Source organism: Uloborus diversus, chromosome 3 (assembly GCF_026930045.1).
Source record: "Uloborus diversus isolate 005 chromosome 3, Udiv.v.3.1, whole genome shotgun sequence".
NCBI lineage: Eukaryota > Metazoa > Arthropoda > Arachnida > Araneae > Uloboridae > Uloborus > Uloborus diversus.
The window spans coordinates 23,181,623-23,201,549 of NC_072733.1; the positions used below are offsets into that span (position 1 = coordinate 23,181,623).

General features: G+C 32.7%; 1 protein-coding gene across 1 annotated transcript in view; it reads left to right on the forward strand.

Annotated features, from left to right (window-relative positions):
- LOC129218043 (neuroligin-2-like) overlaps window positions 1-13,498 on the forward strand; it is a 61,022-nt gene extending 47,524 nt beyond the window's left edge. The window contains exons 5-7 of the mRNA XM_054852222.1: window positions 859-1,382; window positions 9,782-9,907; window positions 11,425-13,498. Of these exons, the coding sequence (XP_054708197.1) occupies window positions 859-1,382; window positions 9,782-9,907; window positions 11,425-11,742 (968 nt within the window). The 3' untranslated portion in view covers window positions 11,743-13,498. The remainder of the gene's footprint in view (window positions 1-858; window positions 1,383-9,781; window positions 9,908-11,424) is intronic.
- Window positions 13,499-19,927: the final 6,429 nt, after the last annotated feature.

A 19,927-nucleotide genomic window follows, 5' to 3' on the forward strand; every position in this document is an offset into this window, starting at 1 on the left:
CACGAAAATAACCAGTAACGTTTCGGAATTTTTTTTACAGTGTAACAGTATTGCAATGCACATTATGCATTTGAAATAACTTCAACTTTAACTTTAAATTTTGAAGCATTCATTCAGAATCTCGAAGAATGGTTGTAAGGTAAAACTTTAAAGATTATAAGTGCAAGGTGAACTAAATTATTGTGACTTATTTCTTTATTAGTTATTAATATTGAAGATCATTTTTAATCTCTGCAATGATTATTGTTAAACTTGTCGGGATTCACACCGGAAAGCTAAGGGCTACTCTGGTAAAACATCAAATGCATGACTCTTGATTACAAAACTTAAAAATGAAAAAAGAAGTATATTCTGTCTCAAGGTAATGCTCACTGCCTTTTTTCCTACTTCTTATTGCTTAAAATTATTCAATATGTACGCTTAATGAAAAGGAAAACTGGATGAATTGAAGGAAAGCAAAAAAAAAAAAAAACCTTTTCTTCTCAAAAAAAAAAATCTTTGTCCAAATAATGATTTGCAGACTGCATGTTAATATAAAAGTTTTTTTACTATTATTTTAATAAGCAAATAAACTCAATTGTTTTAAAGCCTTTTTGTGTCTTTTGTACAAAATTAATTTGCAAAGCCATAAATTAAACAATATGCAAAGTGTATTTATTACATTCGGTTTTTCACTTGCGCAACAAACGTAATCTAGTTTATTTTCTGCTGTTTTTTTCTCTTTTTCATCTTTTTGTACCTAAGTAAGACCTAAATAAACTACCTACATAAAATATTACTTTTATAGTATACAGTTGAAACCAGAACTATCTGCGCAATATTATACACTAACAACTTGAAATGACTATTCTCTTACAGGATTGAAACCAAAAGCAAAGGATCACTATCGTGCTCATCGATTGTCATTCTGGCTAAACCTCATCCCACAACTCCACCGTCCAGGAACCGTCTCTGTGATACCACAGCACCATCTTCTGGACGACCACAATAATCCTCTAACATACGACGGAGTCGTCAGACCTTTAGCTGATGGCGACGACATGTCAGCGACGTTTTCTGGACCATTCTTGGGTGGACAACCACAGAGTTCTCCAACCTTACGACCAACGTTAGCAAAAAATGTCACATCAGAACCTCCATTGACGTCTACAGACTCACCGAAAGTACCCAAACCCTATCCTGGAACTACAGTAGATACGATTAGCAATTTCACTGAAACTCGGTCTGTGATGATACCTCAAAGTGGTTACTCAACAGCACTCAGTGTCACCATTGCTGTGGGTTGTTCTCTGCTTATCCTGAATATTTTAATTTTTGCTGGTGTTTATTATCAACGTGACAAGAGTAGGATGGAAATGAAGCTACAGAAAAGAAACTACAAGGTAGTATACTTGATTAAGATATGGTCATACATATTTTACTATGCTACACGTTAAGCCAGTGGTGCACACCTCGGGGGCGGGGCATAAGAGTTCAACAGAGGCTTCAATGTACAACATCATATAATTCCCTCAACTTTGTGGTCACACGGATTTTGGTTCAGCTTTTATCCACATTTCATTGAAAATATATAGTTTCTGAATCAACATACATAAATGCAAAGCTGGGCATTTTAAGTCACCTGAGGTGCTTTGTCAACGTATTCAGAAACTTGTTATTGTCAAACAGAGGCAGCATTTCTATTGATGTAATACAAGTGACTAGTAGTACACGGAAACCTCGACCAAACAACACCAATTAATTTGTTTTTAATTTTTAGATCTCAAGTTTCCTAATAAAAGTATGTTCGACATAAAATTATATGTAGTAGTTTTAAGTTGTGTGGGTACAAAATTATCTACCTTTTTTTAACTAACCAGTTTTAACTATCCAAAGCTCTCAGAGTCAAGTTCTGATCGTTTTTCTTCTATTGGCTTCATATAGTGGAGAGGGGGAGGGGGAGGTTACGTTGCATTTGTGTTCAAAGAAGGCGCGGAAACAGAAAGTTTGGGAAACCCTGCATTTAAGCAACTTAACAGTCTCGTGGAAACGAAGAGTTTGTGCATGTAGCCCTTATCGCAAATTAAAAAATAAAAAAAGAGAAAGAGAAAAAATGATCTTCGGGAAAAACATACAAATATAAAATAAATTAGGTGCCCAGTCAATTCACGTTTGTTAGATGCGATCAAATTCTTTCTACCAGTAGCGAAGTAATAAATTTCCTTCTGAGTGGAAAAAAATAAATTTATGGTTGTGTCATGGATAGATACAATTGATTGTGTTCGATTTGAATTCTGTTGAAGTTGAATGCTCCTTATTCTATCGACCATAAAACTGCAAAGAATATTCATTACATTAACCCATTAAGCGCCGCTATATGAACCACATTGAAAATACTTAAGTTTTCATGTGTTTTGATTTTCAATACACATCTCTAATCATATATAGCTGAAATTTTGCAAAAATATTTATTTGGTTAGGAGATAGGGTATGGTCCCAAAATGGGAGACTTGGCGTTTAATGGGGACAACATACATATCCCTGCCACTATGTTGATACTTGAATAATTATTGGCTAAATCCAATTAGAAAGCCCTAAAATCGTTTTCAAGTAATTAATATGGATAGGTATTTGTACTTTATGTACATATTTAACATATTCAAGCTTTAAAATGTAGAACTTTGAAGTTTTCATGACACCCAAAGCTATACAACTTGGGCCCCCTTGCAACAAAAGCTGTGGAGACCAGCCCCAGAGGCTAGCAGTGTATATTTGCAACATTAATAAGTTACGTATGCTAGTTATTTTCAAATTCTTGAGCCGTTGGAGCCCTTAAGAACGTCCCCCCCCCTCCCTCTGCCCGTACATCACTCCGTGTCTGGTTTTCATTCTTGTTGCATTCCTTCTTCTTATACATTTTTGTACAAAACGGAGCTTTTCCCCACACATTTTACTACCTTTTAGCAAAAAGCCTTAGGATTTTCATACACAAAAAGAGAAGAGGTAGCTTTTTTCTATTAACCATGTAGGGGGATCGAGCAATGGTAAATGACAATGACATGAAGCACTACATAAAATGTATCTTATAAAATGGAACTAAGGTATTTTTGGGCTCCCTGATGGTGTAATTGTGTTATTATAGGCAAGGGTTTTTTTTGCAGTCAACAATTCGGTTGCTTCGCAACATGTTTGATGACATGATTTATTCATCATCACAATGTTTTTAGAGATAAATGTCTAGCATGCTTCGAATTAAGAAATTATCAACGGTCATAGTTTCTCCGATTTCATTCAACAAATTACGATAAATGGTAAAAATGTAGAGTGAGACAGTTATCGCATTATCTGTGATCATAACGATTTCGATTAAAGTTTTTTTTTTCTCAACAATCTGAAAAGAATTTGGCGATTCACAAACAAGTGATACTGCACTCATCTTCTTGTTTTGAACTAAAATATATTATTTTAATATTATTTGAAGCTCGTAGCAAAGTCAAAAGTTCTTACTACATTTTAGATTTCAAAAAAAAAAGGTGAAGAAATTTCTCTATTGAAATTCAACCTCCCTAATTGAAGGGGGAGCGCCCTCAAGGGGGAGGGGAGCATGGAGCTGACTGAGATACAAAATATTTTTATGAAGGGGGGAGGAATAGATTTAAAGGGAATTTGAACTCCTTTTACGGAAATCTCTTTCGTGATCTGTAGAAATTCAGAGAGATGCGTCATCCTCCTTAGGGAGGATTGGCACCCCTGTTTTTTCAGAACTTTCTTCTAAACGAATGGAATGTTACTTGTTTTGATAAAAGCACCTGCTCTTGACCTTGAACAATAAAAGAGTGTTTACAATGAGAAACTACAAAGGGGGCTGTGCGAAAAAAGGGGAGAGTTCATTCATGCAAAATGGGTGAAGACGATTTCTACTGGGCATGACTTGCTCTGCTAATCAGAACACGCCAAGTCTCCCATTTTGGGACTTCAGTAAATAAAGTCCTCTACACTGTAAAAACGATTCAGAAACGTTCCTGGAAAATAATAGGCAGCTGATGTGCCCAATTTCAACGAGTAACACTTCTTACAAAAACCAGAAACGTTTTCCGATACAAGTGAGTAACCTTCCTGAAATGCTGGGAAATATCCCCTGTTAAAGCCAGTCGTGAACCTTCTACAAAAATTAAATAGGTTTAATGTATTTGATTAGAACCTTCCTGGTTTACCAAGAAAGCTCCAGAAGCATTACCGCGACCATGGCGAAAGGCTGCGCGAATAATTGCAAGCAAGAACCAACCATATTTCTTGTCTGCACTTCCTGCCTCGCAAGGCTGCAGCTATCCAGTGACTTATTAACTCCCATTGGGAGTTCAGTCAATCTGGACGGGCCGTGATGAAATTGAAGTCGATACACCCTATAAACATTCTCAGTCATTCTTTAAACTGATAGCAAAAAATATCTTTCACACCAGCGAAATGTCTGCATTCGTGCATCTTTTAGCAATTCAGGAAACTTTTTTGCGAAGATACTTGATTTTGCGGGGAAATAGGTGAAAACCTCTAAAATCCCGAAACGTTCCACGAAGATAACCAGTAACATTTCGGAATTTTTTTACAGTGTAAAACTCCTTTAAATTATTTTTCTTGACCCCTGTTTGTTGTGATTTGAAAAAAGGTCTATTGAACTTCATATTCCATGTTCCTAATTTCCTGCATTTGCATTTATTATTTTTAGGGAATTTTTTCCCCGTGTAATGCAAAAAAAAAAAAAAAAAGAAATTTTCGCAAAATTAAAAAAATTTTCAAAAAAGAATTTACATTTCAAACCTTTTTGAAAAAATTACCAGTAAAGTTTGGTTTTCTATCATTCATTTTAAAAAATTTCAAAATGATATCTTAATTACTTGATTAAGAAAAAAATCTTAATTGAAGGTTCCCAAAATGGGAGACTTGGCGCTTAATGGGCGGGACTTTGGGAATTTATGCAGGAAAATAATATAAATTCCTAATTTTGCATTCATAGAAACTGTGTACCAACTGCCAAACGAAATGTTTCATTCGTATAGGACCGTATAGGTTCTTTGGAACTTGCTGTATGAAAGTATGAACATTTTTATACTTAAATTTATTTCAGTTGTACGTATCTAACACTTATTTTTTTAATCTAATGTTTCAATCAAAATGTAATTCGCGTTCAAACATTTTCGTTATAACGTTTTTGGGCGAAACTTGATTAGAGCGTTTAATGCGCAAACATAGTGTACATCGTTTTGTTACTACAAAACGCTCAAGAGTTCTTTCTTTATTTTAGTAGTTCACTTAAAAATAAAGTAGTTAATGAAATGCTCTTTTTTTCTTAGTTACAGGTAAAACCACTTACAGTACATGAAAATGGAACAGGAAAAAATTGTGCTGCTATTTTTGCGCTAGTTTAAAATACGCAGCTATAAAAGTTTTTCTATCGCCTGTCAGAATTTTTTGCTACTAAGTAAAACATTAAAAATCTTTGTTCTCTCAAATAAGTTAAGATTAATATTTTAGAGAAAGAAAAATTTTCTTTTTTACATTTAATAAATAAATGAGGACTTGTACCATGATTTTATTTAGAAAAGTGATTAAATTAAAACCTTATCAGAATATGAAAGCAAATTAATATCAAAAGTCCTCACGCATTTGCATAATGCTAGCCGTGATCAAAATGTTAAAGTTCAGCGTTAATGAAAAAAAAAATCGTTCGCAATAGATTGAAAAAAAAAATTAACATGTTCAGTGATGGATTTCTATAAAGCAAAAAATATTTATTTTGAGGTTTATATATAAAATTTTACTTGCGAGCTGATTGTAATTAATTTTAAGGAACATGTATGGTATATGATGAAGGTTGTTTAAATTAGATTACAAAGCTTCAACTTAAAAAAAAAAAAAACGATATGATTATTAGACGTCGCAATTACTTACTTTATGTAGGTGCATAGATAAATATATTAATGTAAAAAATGTTCATCAATTAGTTCAGTTTTTAATGTAGCAATCTTTTATTAATTTTGAAAAAATGCGTTTGAAAAAAGTTCTTAAAATAAATATACTATTTAATTATTGTAATACTTATAATTTTTTATTTTATTTTTAAAAACTTTAACTAAATCCAAAATTTATGCATAAGGCATATTCCCCATGACTTGTACTCCATGTTTATGAAGACATTTATTTCAAATTACTTATCATTTTAAAATCTAATAACGAAAGAATTAAAATCTTATTGAATTAACAATTTCACAAATTATGAATATTTGCAACACGTGCAAAAGCCTGTTAAACTGTATAATCTATTTTAATTTTAATGAACAAGAGCTGTAGAGTTGATTTTGTGGTCAAAGTAATAATTTACATAATTTGACTTGCTCTGCATAATAAATTCAGAAAAATTCGGTAATTTCGGGGTCCGGTAACTCGGGGTGCTGGGAAGAGTCCTGATTTAAAACCGGTTGAATATTCTCGGCAACACAACTGGCAGCAAAAAAAAATCATGTGACTAATATTAAACTGTAATATATCATTTATAGGATTATACTTTGCCTGTAGGGATGTAGAAGACACTTTTGCATTGGCATAGGTGAAACTGAGTTTAAAAATTATCTACCGTTACGTGATGTTTTCCTTGTGGGGAGCAATAGAAAATTTATGCCAGTTCATCTTTTTATCATCGCCTCTTTTCATCCAAGCAAAAAAGACAACTAGCTACATATTTGTTAATTGTACTACCAGCTGTTTTTGAACCCCGGATCTTCTTGACTATCGGTCTCAGCTAAGCTATTTGCTTCTCAGTTTTATTATATTCCTTAATTTTATCATGTTTTCTCATAGTAAAATGAGAAATCAACATGACTTGGTGCAAATAAGAATTATTAAAACATGGCAGAACTATTTCTAACCTACGCCAAAAGCTTCCGTTGTCAGAGTCAAGAGAATAAAGGATAAGTTACTTTTAAAGAAGAAAGTTTAAATTTTATAAAGACGGCTTCTCTCTCTCTCTCTCAGTGATATTTGTACCCGCATGTTTCCTGTGTTCTACTTTATGTATTGAATTTGCATTTTCTACACTGTAAAAATAAATGTGTAAACAAACTCCGTAAAAGCGGTGGCAGTTTAGCTGCCTTCATAGCAATGGAGTAACTTAAATGATAAAACTGGTGTAACGCTCATAAGTTACACCAGTTTTATGAGTTAAGTTACTCCATTGATATGGAGGAAGCTAGCCGCTGGAATAAGGTTACACAAAGTGCAAAATGCTGCCACCGTATTTACGGAGTAAGGTTACACATTTTTTCCCCGTGTAGTATAACTCCGGTATTACCTACGCCGGCAAAATCTTTATCCTAATTTTATCAGGTTTTGTCTTTAGATTATTTAAAATTCCTTCTCGAAATATATTTTCATTTCCTTGCACCGACTAAGAGAACGATGCTTTAAAAACCGGTCTGGAATTTTTATTAAATTTTATTTGCATTATTTTATGTTTCTTTCTCATTTTATGGTTGTTTCGGATCTTTTTATATTTTGAAGGAGTATAAGATGCACGTACTCTCGCTCTCTCTCTATATCTCTCTTTAAATAAATAAATAAATAAATAAATATATATATATATATATATATATATATATATATATATATACATATATACGGAGTAAGGTTACACATTTTTTCCCCGTGTAGTATAAATCCGGTATTATCTATGGCGTCAAAATCTTTATCCTAATTGTATCAGGTCTTTTAAAATTCCTTCTCGAAATATATTTTCATTTCCTTGCACCGACAAAGAGCACGATGCTTTAAAAACCGGTCTGAGATTTCTATTAAATTTTATTTGCATTATTTTATGTTTCTTTCTCATTTAATGGTTGTTTCGGATTTTTTTAATATTTTGAAGGAGTATAAGGTACACGTACTCTCGCTCTCTCTCCTATTTCTCTCTTTAAATAAATAAATAAATAAATCTATATATATATATATATATATATATATATATATACATACATACATGTGTGTGCACGCTAGCACGGGTGATTACAGTACGAGGTTTCCGTTTGTTTGTAATAAAAAAAGAACGAAACTTACACATAATTATTGCGCAAAAACTTACCCTAATCTATGTTCTTTTAAGAAATGATAACAAATTTTGAATCATTACTAGCAATTACCATTTTTTTGAACCTTCGACAAAATTACAAGCATGCAACACATTTTCAAGATAATGCACTTTTCTTGGAGAGTAAGTGAGCGGTATTTATCGAAGTGCTTTCACGTACAGAGAAAAGAGCTCCGGGCGTAGTTTATTCCTTATTATGTAAATGCATTTCATTGGCCGTATTAGTCTAATCAGTATTACTTTCTCTCTATCATTTTTGAAAATTAAATTATAGGATGCTAAGAAGCAGATTGTGTTTCTAAATTACATCGAAAAGACTTTTGAACCGTTTTACAAAGTTTAAGACATTTTGTTGCGACTGACGCATAAAACTTTAGAATGTGACGCTGTTTTTTTTTTTTTTTTTTTTTCTTTCTTTCTTTTTTCACATTTTTACAAGATAGTAAATGCATTGATTGAAATGTTCAACAGTCATTTTTTATGCGTTTACAACGTATTAAAATTTCTTGTCGTTAATCGTAAGAGTGGAGGATCTCCATATTTTTATATGCATATTTGTTTGCTAAAACGCTCCATTTAACGATTTTCTCTATTTAACTACGGCTTTTCACGGTCACAAATGGTCCACAGTAGTGTTAAAAGCATTCTATTTAAGGACGCTTTCTACTTAAGGACGATTGTTTGTGATTCCATGAAAGTCGTTAAACAGAGAGCCAACTGTAGTTTCAGATTTAGTTCTATCTTTTTGTATTACCGGGGTGTAGTTGCGTCTCTTTAAACTATTTAAACTACTTTAGTGCACTCATTTCGGTCTTTTCACCGTTCCAGCGATCCGTGAGACGAAAAAGAATTTGGAATGATTTCGTTTAGAGTGTTTGCTTCAGCTAATAGAATTGTTACCATTTTCTATACTAATGTATGTAATGACGAACAGCACTTATATATACATACTCTCATATGTGCGTACTCTGAAAGAAAGTTACTGTTGACGATCTGACTAGGTTGTCGCGCTATAGGTCTAAATGACCAACATACAATTCCGAAAGCTACACAACCTTGAAATACCGAAAAAAATTTCAGAATTCTGTGTGGGTTTTTAGGGATTTTTCGTAAGGTCAGCTACACAGTCAGGACTCCTTGTAAATAAAAGAGGTAGTAGGATAGAGCGAAATATATGACAACGAGCGGGGACTCAAAGAATACGCAACCTGAAGTAGCTCATTTTTCCAAAGAAAAAAATAATTGATGACAAAAAGTAATTTAACTATTGTATTAATTTTTCCTGAAGAAAAAGTGCAAAGGGTTTTATATAATAAGGCATGGTAAAATCATTAACAATGAGATTATCATTTTTTACAATGAAGGGAACTATGCTCTTGTTCTAATTTCAAAGAGTTTGGACGTGTTAAATTAGAATAGACAGAAATTTGGTTGCATAAAAATGCAACACTTTCTCTGTTTCTCATCTTCAAACCAAATAGTTAGAGATAGGAGAGCTATTGGTGTCCCGAATTTGAAATAACTATTTTAGAAAAGTGAATTATCACTCATTAATACACTGACAAGCTATATTATATATTCTCTACTCATACCATAGTACATCGATTGCATTTCATGCTTCTGCGAATTGGTGATACAAACATTTTGACATATTGTTATATTTTTTAGGAAGGAAACGTTTATGGAACCGATGGCGATGAACCCGCAGATGAAGAATCCTTTCATCAAACACATGGGGGCAGTGATAAAGACATTAATATTGATAGGGATAAATACAATATTTGGGAATTTGAAGTAAGTTATTTGTGGAGTTCTATGCATGTGATTTGCATTTCTTAATAATGAATGTTTTGCTTAGCAGTTTTTAACTATGAGAAATATATTTTACATAATGTGCATCGTTCTTATATACTACAGGCGTAATCTTATGAAATTCTGGCTGAGTCAATTTATACATTGATATATAAATAATGTAATATTCATTGAGCTCATTAATATTTTTCGGAGAAAAAAATATATGTAAATGTTTAGCATAAAATTGGTTATCTTTTTTATAAAAATTGTTTGCATTAAAAAAAAAGAGAACAGAGAGAGAAACTTTCACTTATCATGCGTTGTGCGCGTTTATTTTTTGTTGTAAAATGCGCTGAGCTGTAGTAACTATTAGAAACTACTCATATTATGTGAGGAGTTTACTTTCAAAACGGATTATATCCAGTTTTTTTTTTTTTTTTTGGAAAAACGAAAAAAAAAAAGCGTTTTACGCACAAACACTAACTGTTAGAATTTCAAATTTCTCACGATGGTTTGGTAGGGTAACGAGTGGCTATTGGCATAAGTCTAGGAATTTTTCCTCAATTTTATCAGACCTAAATCGAGGCGTTGTTTCCATTAAAAACATGTCGCAATTTATCAAGATTTAATTTACAGCCTAAACGTTGGTAACGGTGGTAACGAAAGATGGCTGTCAGGCCACATAACAGTTTTTATTTTTTTAGAAAATATTGCGAACTCAAAATTTTCATTGACTGTAAAATTATGTTTAAATGATAATCACTTTTATTACATGGATAATAAAAAGTGAATATAATTTTTTTAGCGTCAGATCCATCCATTGTTTACGGACGGACTGTGGACTTTCCATCGACGGACTACATTCTCAAATCAGAAAATCAAGGTGTAAATTACAAATATTTATTTCAAACGATGAATAAACTCGACAAATAAAAAGCATCACTCAGTAGTTGTCATCAAACTTCGTTCACCACTTGGTATTGTCTCAACATGTGATGAACCTTCTTTAGTCTAAAATATTTTTGGGAGCTCTTTAAAACAGGGAACAAAACAACAAATGTTCGGATTGTTTTCGGGGCTGCAAATGAAGTTAAAATATACCTAATGAGATGTTACATGGTATTCTGGAAGTTTACTGGCGTTATAAAAAATAAATGGTTTGGATATTCATTATGTATTCTGTATGATTATAGATATTGTAAGAGATGAACTATATGTCAAAATGAACAGCTCTATCATACGGTTTGCTATTAGGATCCAAGTACGTAAAGAATTTTAAAAATTTAAAACACACTAAATTCAGAACTCTAACGCTGTTTTTAACAAAAAAAAATAATAAATAAATGTAGAACCAATAAAATAATGCTAGTAAAGATGGTGACGAAGATATTAATGCTTTATTGCTCTTAATTCAGACAGAAAACCCGTCCTTAAAATATTTGATGACTCACTCCTTTATTTGTCACAGAACATGTGTTTCAAGATGAAATAAAACATTTCTTTAATGCTAATTCTAGGTTCGACGATCAGGTGAGCGGGAAGCCATGGTGATACCATCACCTCCAACAAAGACAACCCCATCTGGTGCTGCATCTCCTATGACCATCTGTCCTCCAGGTCTTCCGCCAGATTATGCACACCACCATCATGCGATGCATCATCCCTCCCAGCAAGGGGTACGCATGCTACCTCCCAAAGTACCCCCGAAACCCGTCATGGTACCAACTCCGGCTTCAGAGAACGCCTTACCCGAAGCGCAGCCCCTGCTGCCCCATTGTGGCATCCAGAAGCAAAATCCAGCCCCACCACCACAAACCCAAGAAATGCCAGTGTGAGCTGAACAAGATGACTTTCTTCGGGCAGGGTGTAAATCTTGTTCAACAGTTCGTTGTCGCTAACCCATGATTTTACATTTGAAGAGGGTTGAAATCTTTCTTGAAGTGGAAATGCCAGGGCGCTGAAATAATTTGTATATTCAATGTTTGTCATCTGATGTGCTTTCAGGACTATAACCTGACATGTGAAAATAGTTCTTATTCGTGAACTTGCTCATGTTGATCGCAAGCATGTTTTCTGTATTGAAAAATATATTTCTTCCAAGGAAAGGCGATGAGGCTTTATTATAAGAAAGGGATAACGAAAAAATAGTACAGCCCATGAAAAATTTTATGTGATATAATATTGTAAAATAAAAATATATTCACTTCAGAAAAATTATCATTGAACCCTCAAACTAAAGGCGTTCAATTATACATTTATTTTCTTTAACTAAAAAAAAAATTAATGTTTTATCACTCTTAAATTAAGGCGTCCTAAATATTTTCAGACATATTTTTTCATCATAACAGCCGCTCACGCTTTCTGAAAAAAATTCTAAAATAATCTTCCAGCATTTTAATCTAAAATTTGGGCAAAGAGAAAAAAGTCTTAATTGCATTTAAAACATGGTGAATTTTCATAAAGCTTTTAAACCTAAATTGTTTTGCTCAAGGTCGCGGTATTGCGATAAACCGACAGTTTTTTTTTTTTACCATCATAACGTGAAATGTTTTTTCAAAAGTGGTACACTTCAAAAACAATTTGTAAAATGGTGTCTTACTGCCATTATGTCTTCCGATTTTAAAACAAACATTCAAAGCAGGAAAAAATGTATGAGGAAAATATCATTGCTTAAAAACCATATAAATTTCCATCAACAAATTCAAAAAAAAAAACTCTTAATTTATTTATTTACACCACAATATTTTATAAATATCGAATGTTGTTTTTTAGAAGAAAAATAAATTAAAAATTATAGATTTAAAACTATGATCTCCTATAATAGTTTTTCAATTGCGAAAACATCATTGACTGAATTTCAAGAACTTTAATTTGGATGTTGGGTTGGCAATTTATCAATTTAAAGGGTATTTCATTATAAAATAAAACAGATAAAAGAAGAATGAGCTTCTAATACAACTGTTACTATATATCATTCAAAACTTGACTGATTATCAAGATGTGTGTTTGTGCAAATGAAAACTGATTTCTCCATTTTATTTAAAGCAGTTACTTTTGCTTTTAAGAATAAATAATTTTGATAAAATATTTATGTACCTAATAAAGAAATAACTTTTCTTGGGCTGTAGTATTTTCCCTTTCCGTCACGTCTCAGGAGGTCTTCCCATTCAAATGTCCGTAGATGTTTTTTTTTTCTTTGCCGAGATGAAGATGATGTTCTTAAGATGGTCAGCCAATGGAGCTAGCTTTTTCTTTTAATTATGAGGAAGATAAGCGTGTCACGCGTTTTTATAAATATCCGTGTTTTATTTTAATTTGTGTACTGCATATTGTATTACATTCTTTTGTAAAGCTATAATGGAAAAAGTGTTGATGTTGCATATACATTTAAACTAAAGCAACTAAACATTTGATTCTTAGTAAATATAATAGCTACTTTTGTTTTATTGTTCTGATTTGAATCAAGCACTATTGAATCACAATGTGGCATTCTAACGCTGTTTTCAACTGAAGTTAATGTTGCGTTAGATTGTAAGACATCAAAAGAATGTGTTCTAGATTTGTTATTTTAAAGTTAATAAAATGTTTAAGACCACCTTCAACTTTGTTGTTTTTTTAAAAAGTACATCATTTTTTATATTTAGAGAGTCAATGTTAAAAAATTCGAAAAAGTAACTCATATGGTTTAGGGATTACCAGTTTAATTGGGTGAGTTTCACAGGTTAGCTAGTCTGGTTAAACTTTTGGAAACAGCACGTGTATCCACTAAGTTCGAAAGACATTAAACTTATATACACGTTGGAAACAACGATTAGGCAACATATAATGTAAACAACAATTCTTAACTTAATGTGTAAACTTTCCCTTATATTCGGTTTTTCCACATTGCGATTGTTTCACTATGTATGCACAAAAACAGGGTAGATCTTTTAAACATAATATTTACATGTATACTGAAATCGTTGACCTTATGTGGTGACTTAAATGCAATAAATGCAGCTAAACAAGAACTAGAAAATCAATCGAATAGAGGAGTTCTCTAAAAACTCCGCAAATCTGTAAATAGTATTCTGGTCACAGGGCATCGAAATACTTCCCCGAAACAAATAAATACGTAAATAAAGTTAACACCATTAAATCTCTTCTTTTTTGTTAAAATTGACTATGGGTGGAGATCATACACATGATGAAATAGTTAGCTTTCAGGTCCCTGCATGTAATTCACAGATTACAATTTCATATTCAGTTCTCAAATCAGTTGTTGCTGAAACCGACCCTAGTGAAGTAAATTTTTATAAGCCAATGCAAAAATAGATAAAGACTCCTAATGTCACCTTACAACACTAGTCCTATAGACATTGATTCATTATTGCTCCTGATTTGCTATATTTTGGCTTTTCCGAATGTATGGAGATTTGGTACACAAAATATGTACGGAAGACAAAAGTTATCGCTACTTTGCTATCCAAATAAGAGAAAAAGACAGAGAAGACGTCTATATGTAGTCATGTCTTATGACTTGTACTATACAATTCTAGGCTTGCACGAGGACCCCATAGAGTCTTGCATAGTTCAGTTGGAAATTGACCTCAGGATGCATGCTATGAAAGGTAAGGCAAACGTTCCAAAGGTGCTGCAAACATATAGAGTAGACGGTAAAGTTGTACGCAGATTGTAGGCGAGTTGCTGTCTTGAGGGATAGTGCTCCGAACTATATTTGCATTCACCTTTTCCTACCTAAGCTTCTTCTCCCGAACGACGTGAACTGACCATCGAACCAGGTATCGATGGATTCGTAATCTTCCCGTCTTTATGTTTGGCTATTTGACATACTCCTCCGACAATAATTAACGGAGATATCAATTAAAAACTATTTATTATCACACTTAAGATTTCGACATAAATCCTTATTTTTCGAAGGCTTTCCTCCATTCAAATTATTATTCAGTGCTCATCTCAACTTTCCGCAACAATGCTTTTATTAAAATTTATAGTGTGAAGAAAATCATGGAGACAAAAGATCTGTTGCCATTCTATGTCTCGAATATGAGCAAATAAAATTCTAGGTTTTGTTTCAAAGGCTTCTCCTGTAATCGGGGGATTTAAAATGTTTACTTATTGGTTATTTTTCTGCAATCTACCGCCAAATGTTACTGTTTTTTTTTTTTTTTTTGTTCAAGCCTGAGTATCGAACACGCGTCACTTGATATAACTTTTATTTTCGAGGTGGACCGCGCAAAGCCGGGCGAAGCAGCTAGTTTTTTAATAAATTCTAATAAAAAAAAGACATTGGAATCAACTATATGGAAGAGCCAAGCACATCCTCCCTGCTGGAGTTCAAATGCAGATTCCACTTTTGTGCTTAGCACGGCAGTATAGAGGGTGCGGCAAAAAAAGAAAAAAAAAAAACTCGGACAAAGATTGCATTATCGAATGGAAGTAAAGTTATTTCATTTTAATGAGTGTCTTATTTATTTTTGTTTCAAACTTTATTAGAAAATAATTTACAATATATATATCCTAGTTTATGCAATGTTTTTCGATTTTCTTACAATTTTAAGCAAAAGACCTGCTATTTTAAACTTGTTAAATTTGTTTAAGCAAGTAGAATGACAGTTTGTTTGCTTTTTGTGCCTCGACAAACAGTATTTGATGTGGTATGCCGCTTCAAGTGGCTTAGAAATTATAGTCGGTGTACGGAAAGTGTACAAAAACGAACAGGATTTCGGGAAAACATAGGCAAAATCCGAAGTCAGACTTCGTCTGTGATAGAATCAGCACAAGCGACATTTTTTTTCCAAAAAGGTTCAGGCTTGCTAAAAAAAAAAAAAATGTATGACTCCAAAGATGCCAGAAACGTTTGAGACTGGCCGCATGTCCGCGCTGGAAGAGATACCTTTCACTTATTGACCGTTCAACCAACTCATAACCTCCAAAAGGATAAGATTTGGTCTGTATACATTCCAAACACCTTAGAAAATGGTAAACATCGACAAAATCCGAAGTTAGGCTTGGTCTGTGATGGAATCAGCACAAGCGACTAAAAAGCTGTTTTTTTTTTCTGTGGATGGAGGGCTATAAAATGAATCAAAAAGTGTACCAGAAGGACATTTTAGAAGCTGTTGTACTTCTGTGGACCTAACAGCGCTTCCGCACAGCAATGTAGACTGGACATCTCAATTTGACTCCACACCAGTTCATACGGTCAAAAAGACAAGAGTGGTGCAAAGCGCATTGTTTTTGACTTGATATCATCTTTAGAGAGGACGCTCTACTCGCTAGACATCAATCACATTTGTTACACTGTATGGCCTGTTTTTTAATCAAAAGTCTTCCCTAAACTGCACATAAGTTTGGACTCTATACCAATTGCTTTATAGGGAATAGGATTGATTAAATGAATTGCGGCCCTTGAATGACAATTGTCAATCAGTTGTTCTTTTGTTTTTCTTCAAAAGGCGGCCAGTTTGAAACCAATTAATTTATTCAATGCTAAAGGTCTTCTCATATTATTATTTTTTTTTGTTAATTTATTTATTTTAAATAATTTATGTGAAAAATTGCTTGCCGTTTCCCCCCCCCCCCCGCACCCCGTACATTTGGTTCGCACGGTCAGCAGAAACATAGCTCTGTGATTAAAGTTATGATTCTTTATTTTATGAAGAAGAAAAAAAAGTTCTTCAATAAAGATATTGTTTTTTTCTTTTTTTTTGTGAAATGTATAAAATGTTTTTTGATCTATATGCAAATTATATTACAAAACAACAACTTTCATTATCAAAGTTAGACAGTATTTTAACATACAAAGAGGGGAGGAAATTGCATCAGAATTTCAGTATGAGAAATTTCTAATTTCTAATCACTTTTTGCTGAAAATTTCAATCAAAACTTCCTGAAAAAGTTGAAAAAAATTCATTTTTTCAATTTTTCTGAAGTGGAAATTAACTCCTTCGGAAAAAAACGTTTTTTTTCCGTTTTCTTGGAATTTTTCCGGTTTTTTTCCGACTGTTTTCATCTCTAATTTTAATGCAAACTCAAGTAATGTTATAATTTGGGAACACTTGGCTGTATATCGTCAAGCATTTTGTCTTCAAGTTTTATCACCATCATGGCGATTTATCAACAAATTGGTGACAAATTTGGTGAAAAAAATATTTTTCGAATCTGGTATCTATTTGGCGCTATTGGCGACATTTAGAGAGATATCCATTGAATCACGTTAAAATTGTCGATGTTGGAAAAATTATTTCTGTACAACACTTTTTTTTTTTTTTTTGCATTAGTTCGCGACAAACTAGGGGTGAAAATATTCCAAGTGTTTTTTTTTTTTTTTTTTTGCTTACTCCAAGGCACTATTATCCTTAAACTGGCGTAAAAGAAAGTCATATGGGGTACACATCAGCTCTTTTTTTCAATGTAAAATACCGAAGCCATTTCTGATTAAAGAGCTATTAACAAACATGATAAAATCATAATTAGTCTCTATTTTTGTTTTGGGCACCATCTCCTTCTATTGCTTTTGCGCATTGTCAAGCCTGCTTCAATTTACATGGGGTCAGGAAATATTACAAGATAAAGCACAAATTTAAACGTATCATTCCATCGCGGAGTAGAATCGTCCGCAAGATATGAGTGAGGATTTCTCAAACGAATGGTTGGGTAATGTAGGGGGTAAAGTGAAATTGTGAATTATTTACTCTGCTTTTAGCACCACTTATGTGGTAACATTTTAATTATGTAGTAGCATGATGTATATTTTTAAATAATGTTACTCACCTTATAATATAGTGTTTAAATAAAACAGTTTAAAGAAAAGTTTGTAAAAGATAAGTTTATTGTTATTTACATTTAAAATATAACTTGAAACCTACTAATATTCATTGCAGTATTTATTTATTTAACATCAAGCTTATTTTTATTTTAAATGCTTTGTAAAATTAGACAAGTTTATCCAAGGCAAAACGAAATAATTCATTTCGTTAACTTATTCAATCAAGTATTAAATTCATTTAATTAATCAATTAATTCATTTGCACTCCTTGTTCAATTAATCAAGTAAATCATTTACATTCCTGCATTTAATTATTAACTTATTTATTTGGTTCATCCTTTACCCTTTTTTTCATATTTATTCACTATTTAATTCATTATATTTATTTTTCTCACATGTTAATTAATTATTTTATTCATTTATTGGTTTATGATTTCGTTATTTATTTATTCATTATTTTGTTTACTCATCTTCCTGATCAAAAATATTTTTTACAATCAAATGACAAAAAATATTTCACTAGAATAATATTTAATTTTTCACTTTGCCCATGAAAATTTTGCGAAAAATTACCATTTCTTTGTAAAGTACAAATTTATAACCAAAAATAAAAAATAATGTTTCAATACAAATTTTATTAGCAAATGTATTTCGTTTTCTTTACTTATTTTGCAATTTTAGACACTCTCAGAAATGGACCTTCAAATTGGACGAAATTTTCTTCGTTTTTGACAAAATCGCTTCCAGGGACATGCCCCGAGCGAACATTTCGTAAAATTGAGGAAACTGCTTTCGTCTCTGGTTTGAAGATGCGAATTTCGTCTAATGTAACGAAAGATTTCTTCATTCCAGTTTCGTCAAATTGACAATCATTTTCGTAATTTTGAGAGCATTAATTTCGTCAAATTAATTTCGTCATATTGGAGCATGTAAATTTCGTAATTTTTGAAGCTTTTTTTTTTTTTTAAATTTTCTTTTTCTTTTTTTTGAGCTGAATAGTTTTTTTTTTTTTTTTTTTTTTTTTTGTTTGTTTTTTGAGAATACAGACGAACCTCGTTAATTCAAACACACTTAAAACGTATTACTGCTAAAACGGACTTTTTTGCAATCCCTGTCTTATTGTTTATTGTTTTTCGGATGAGACGAATTCGGTTAAGAACAATCGGTTTTAATGATCCACTAAAGTTCGTTTTAACGAGGTTCGACTGTATTTCATAAGATTTGGTCAAATCTCAACTTCAGAATATTCCCACCATCATTTCCCACTTTGATGCGTTTTGTTACCCTCACAATCCCATCATTTACGGGGGGTCAGGAATGGGAGTCGATCCCCCCCCCCTGACCACCTCTAAAAAAAGACAAGTAATTGTGAAAAAAAGAGGCAAATAAAATGTGCCAAACAAATTTTTATTAATGTAAAAATACAAACAGACAATTTCTTTAAAATGTAAAACTAATTATAGCAGATTCAAGTTAAAGAAAAATGTGTGAAATAACATCTCGATGCATCGCAAAACACCGGTGCAAAACCCTACATCATTACACCGGTTTAGAATTCTTCTCTAAATCGATGCATCAGTGTGAACCACCTGTTTACTTAGACTGCCGTGTGCAGGGAAAGAGCAGTAACTGCAATTTTTTCGTTTTTTTTTTTATTTTAATTAATTACTTTTTTTTTTTTTGCATTTTTGTCATCTGTTGTACGTTAGCTTTATTGTACAAGCTTGCTTATTTGGATTTCGCTCAAAAAAAGTCGCGAAAAAACGTCTAATTCCAAGATTTCCCTAAGGTTAATATTGAATCGAACACACATTTCCTCAAATATCTCGAAACCTCATTTCTGCATATACTGCCGTTTACCGCAAAAGCAGTACATTTAAGATTTTTTTCAAAATCCAAGCAAAAAAAGAAAAAAAGAACGGAAGCCCGTATGTTAGTCCAGCCCCATAAAGTCTTAACTAAATCCCCATAAGGGGGTTTTTCTTAAAAAAATCCAGTTTTTGTCGGATCATTTTCAAGTTTGGTGCAGAGGTTCGTTCTTTGATGCTTAGGAATTACCATTGCGTATTTTTCGTCCCGCTATGGAGGGCAACCCCCCATATGGAGTTTTGTCTTCTGACAGATCTTTTCCAAATTTAGCACAGAGGTCCTTTTATGCTCGGAAATGCACACACGGTACTTTTCTTCCCCCTATGAGGGGGGCAACCCTCATGGGGGTTCTCTTAATAAAAATCAAGTTTTTGCCGGAT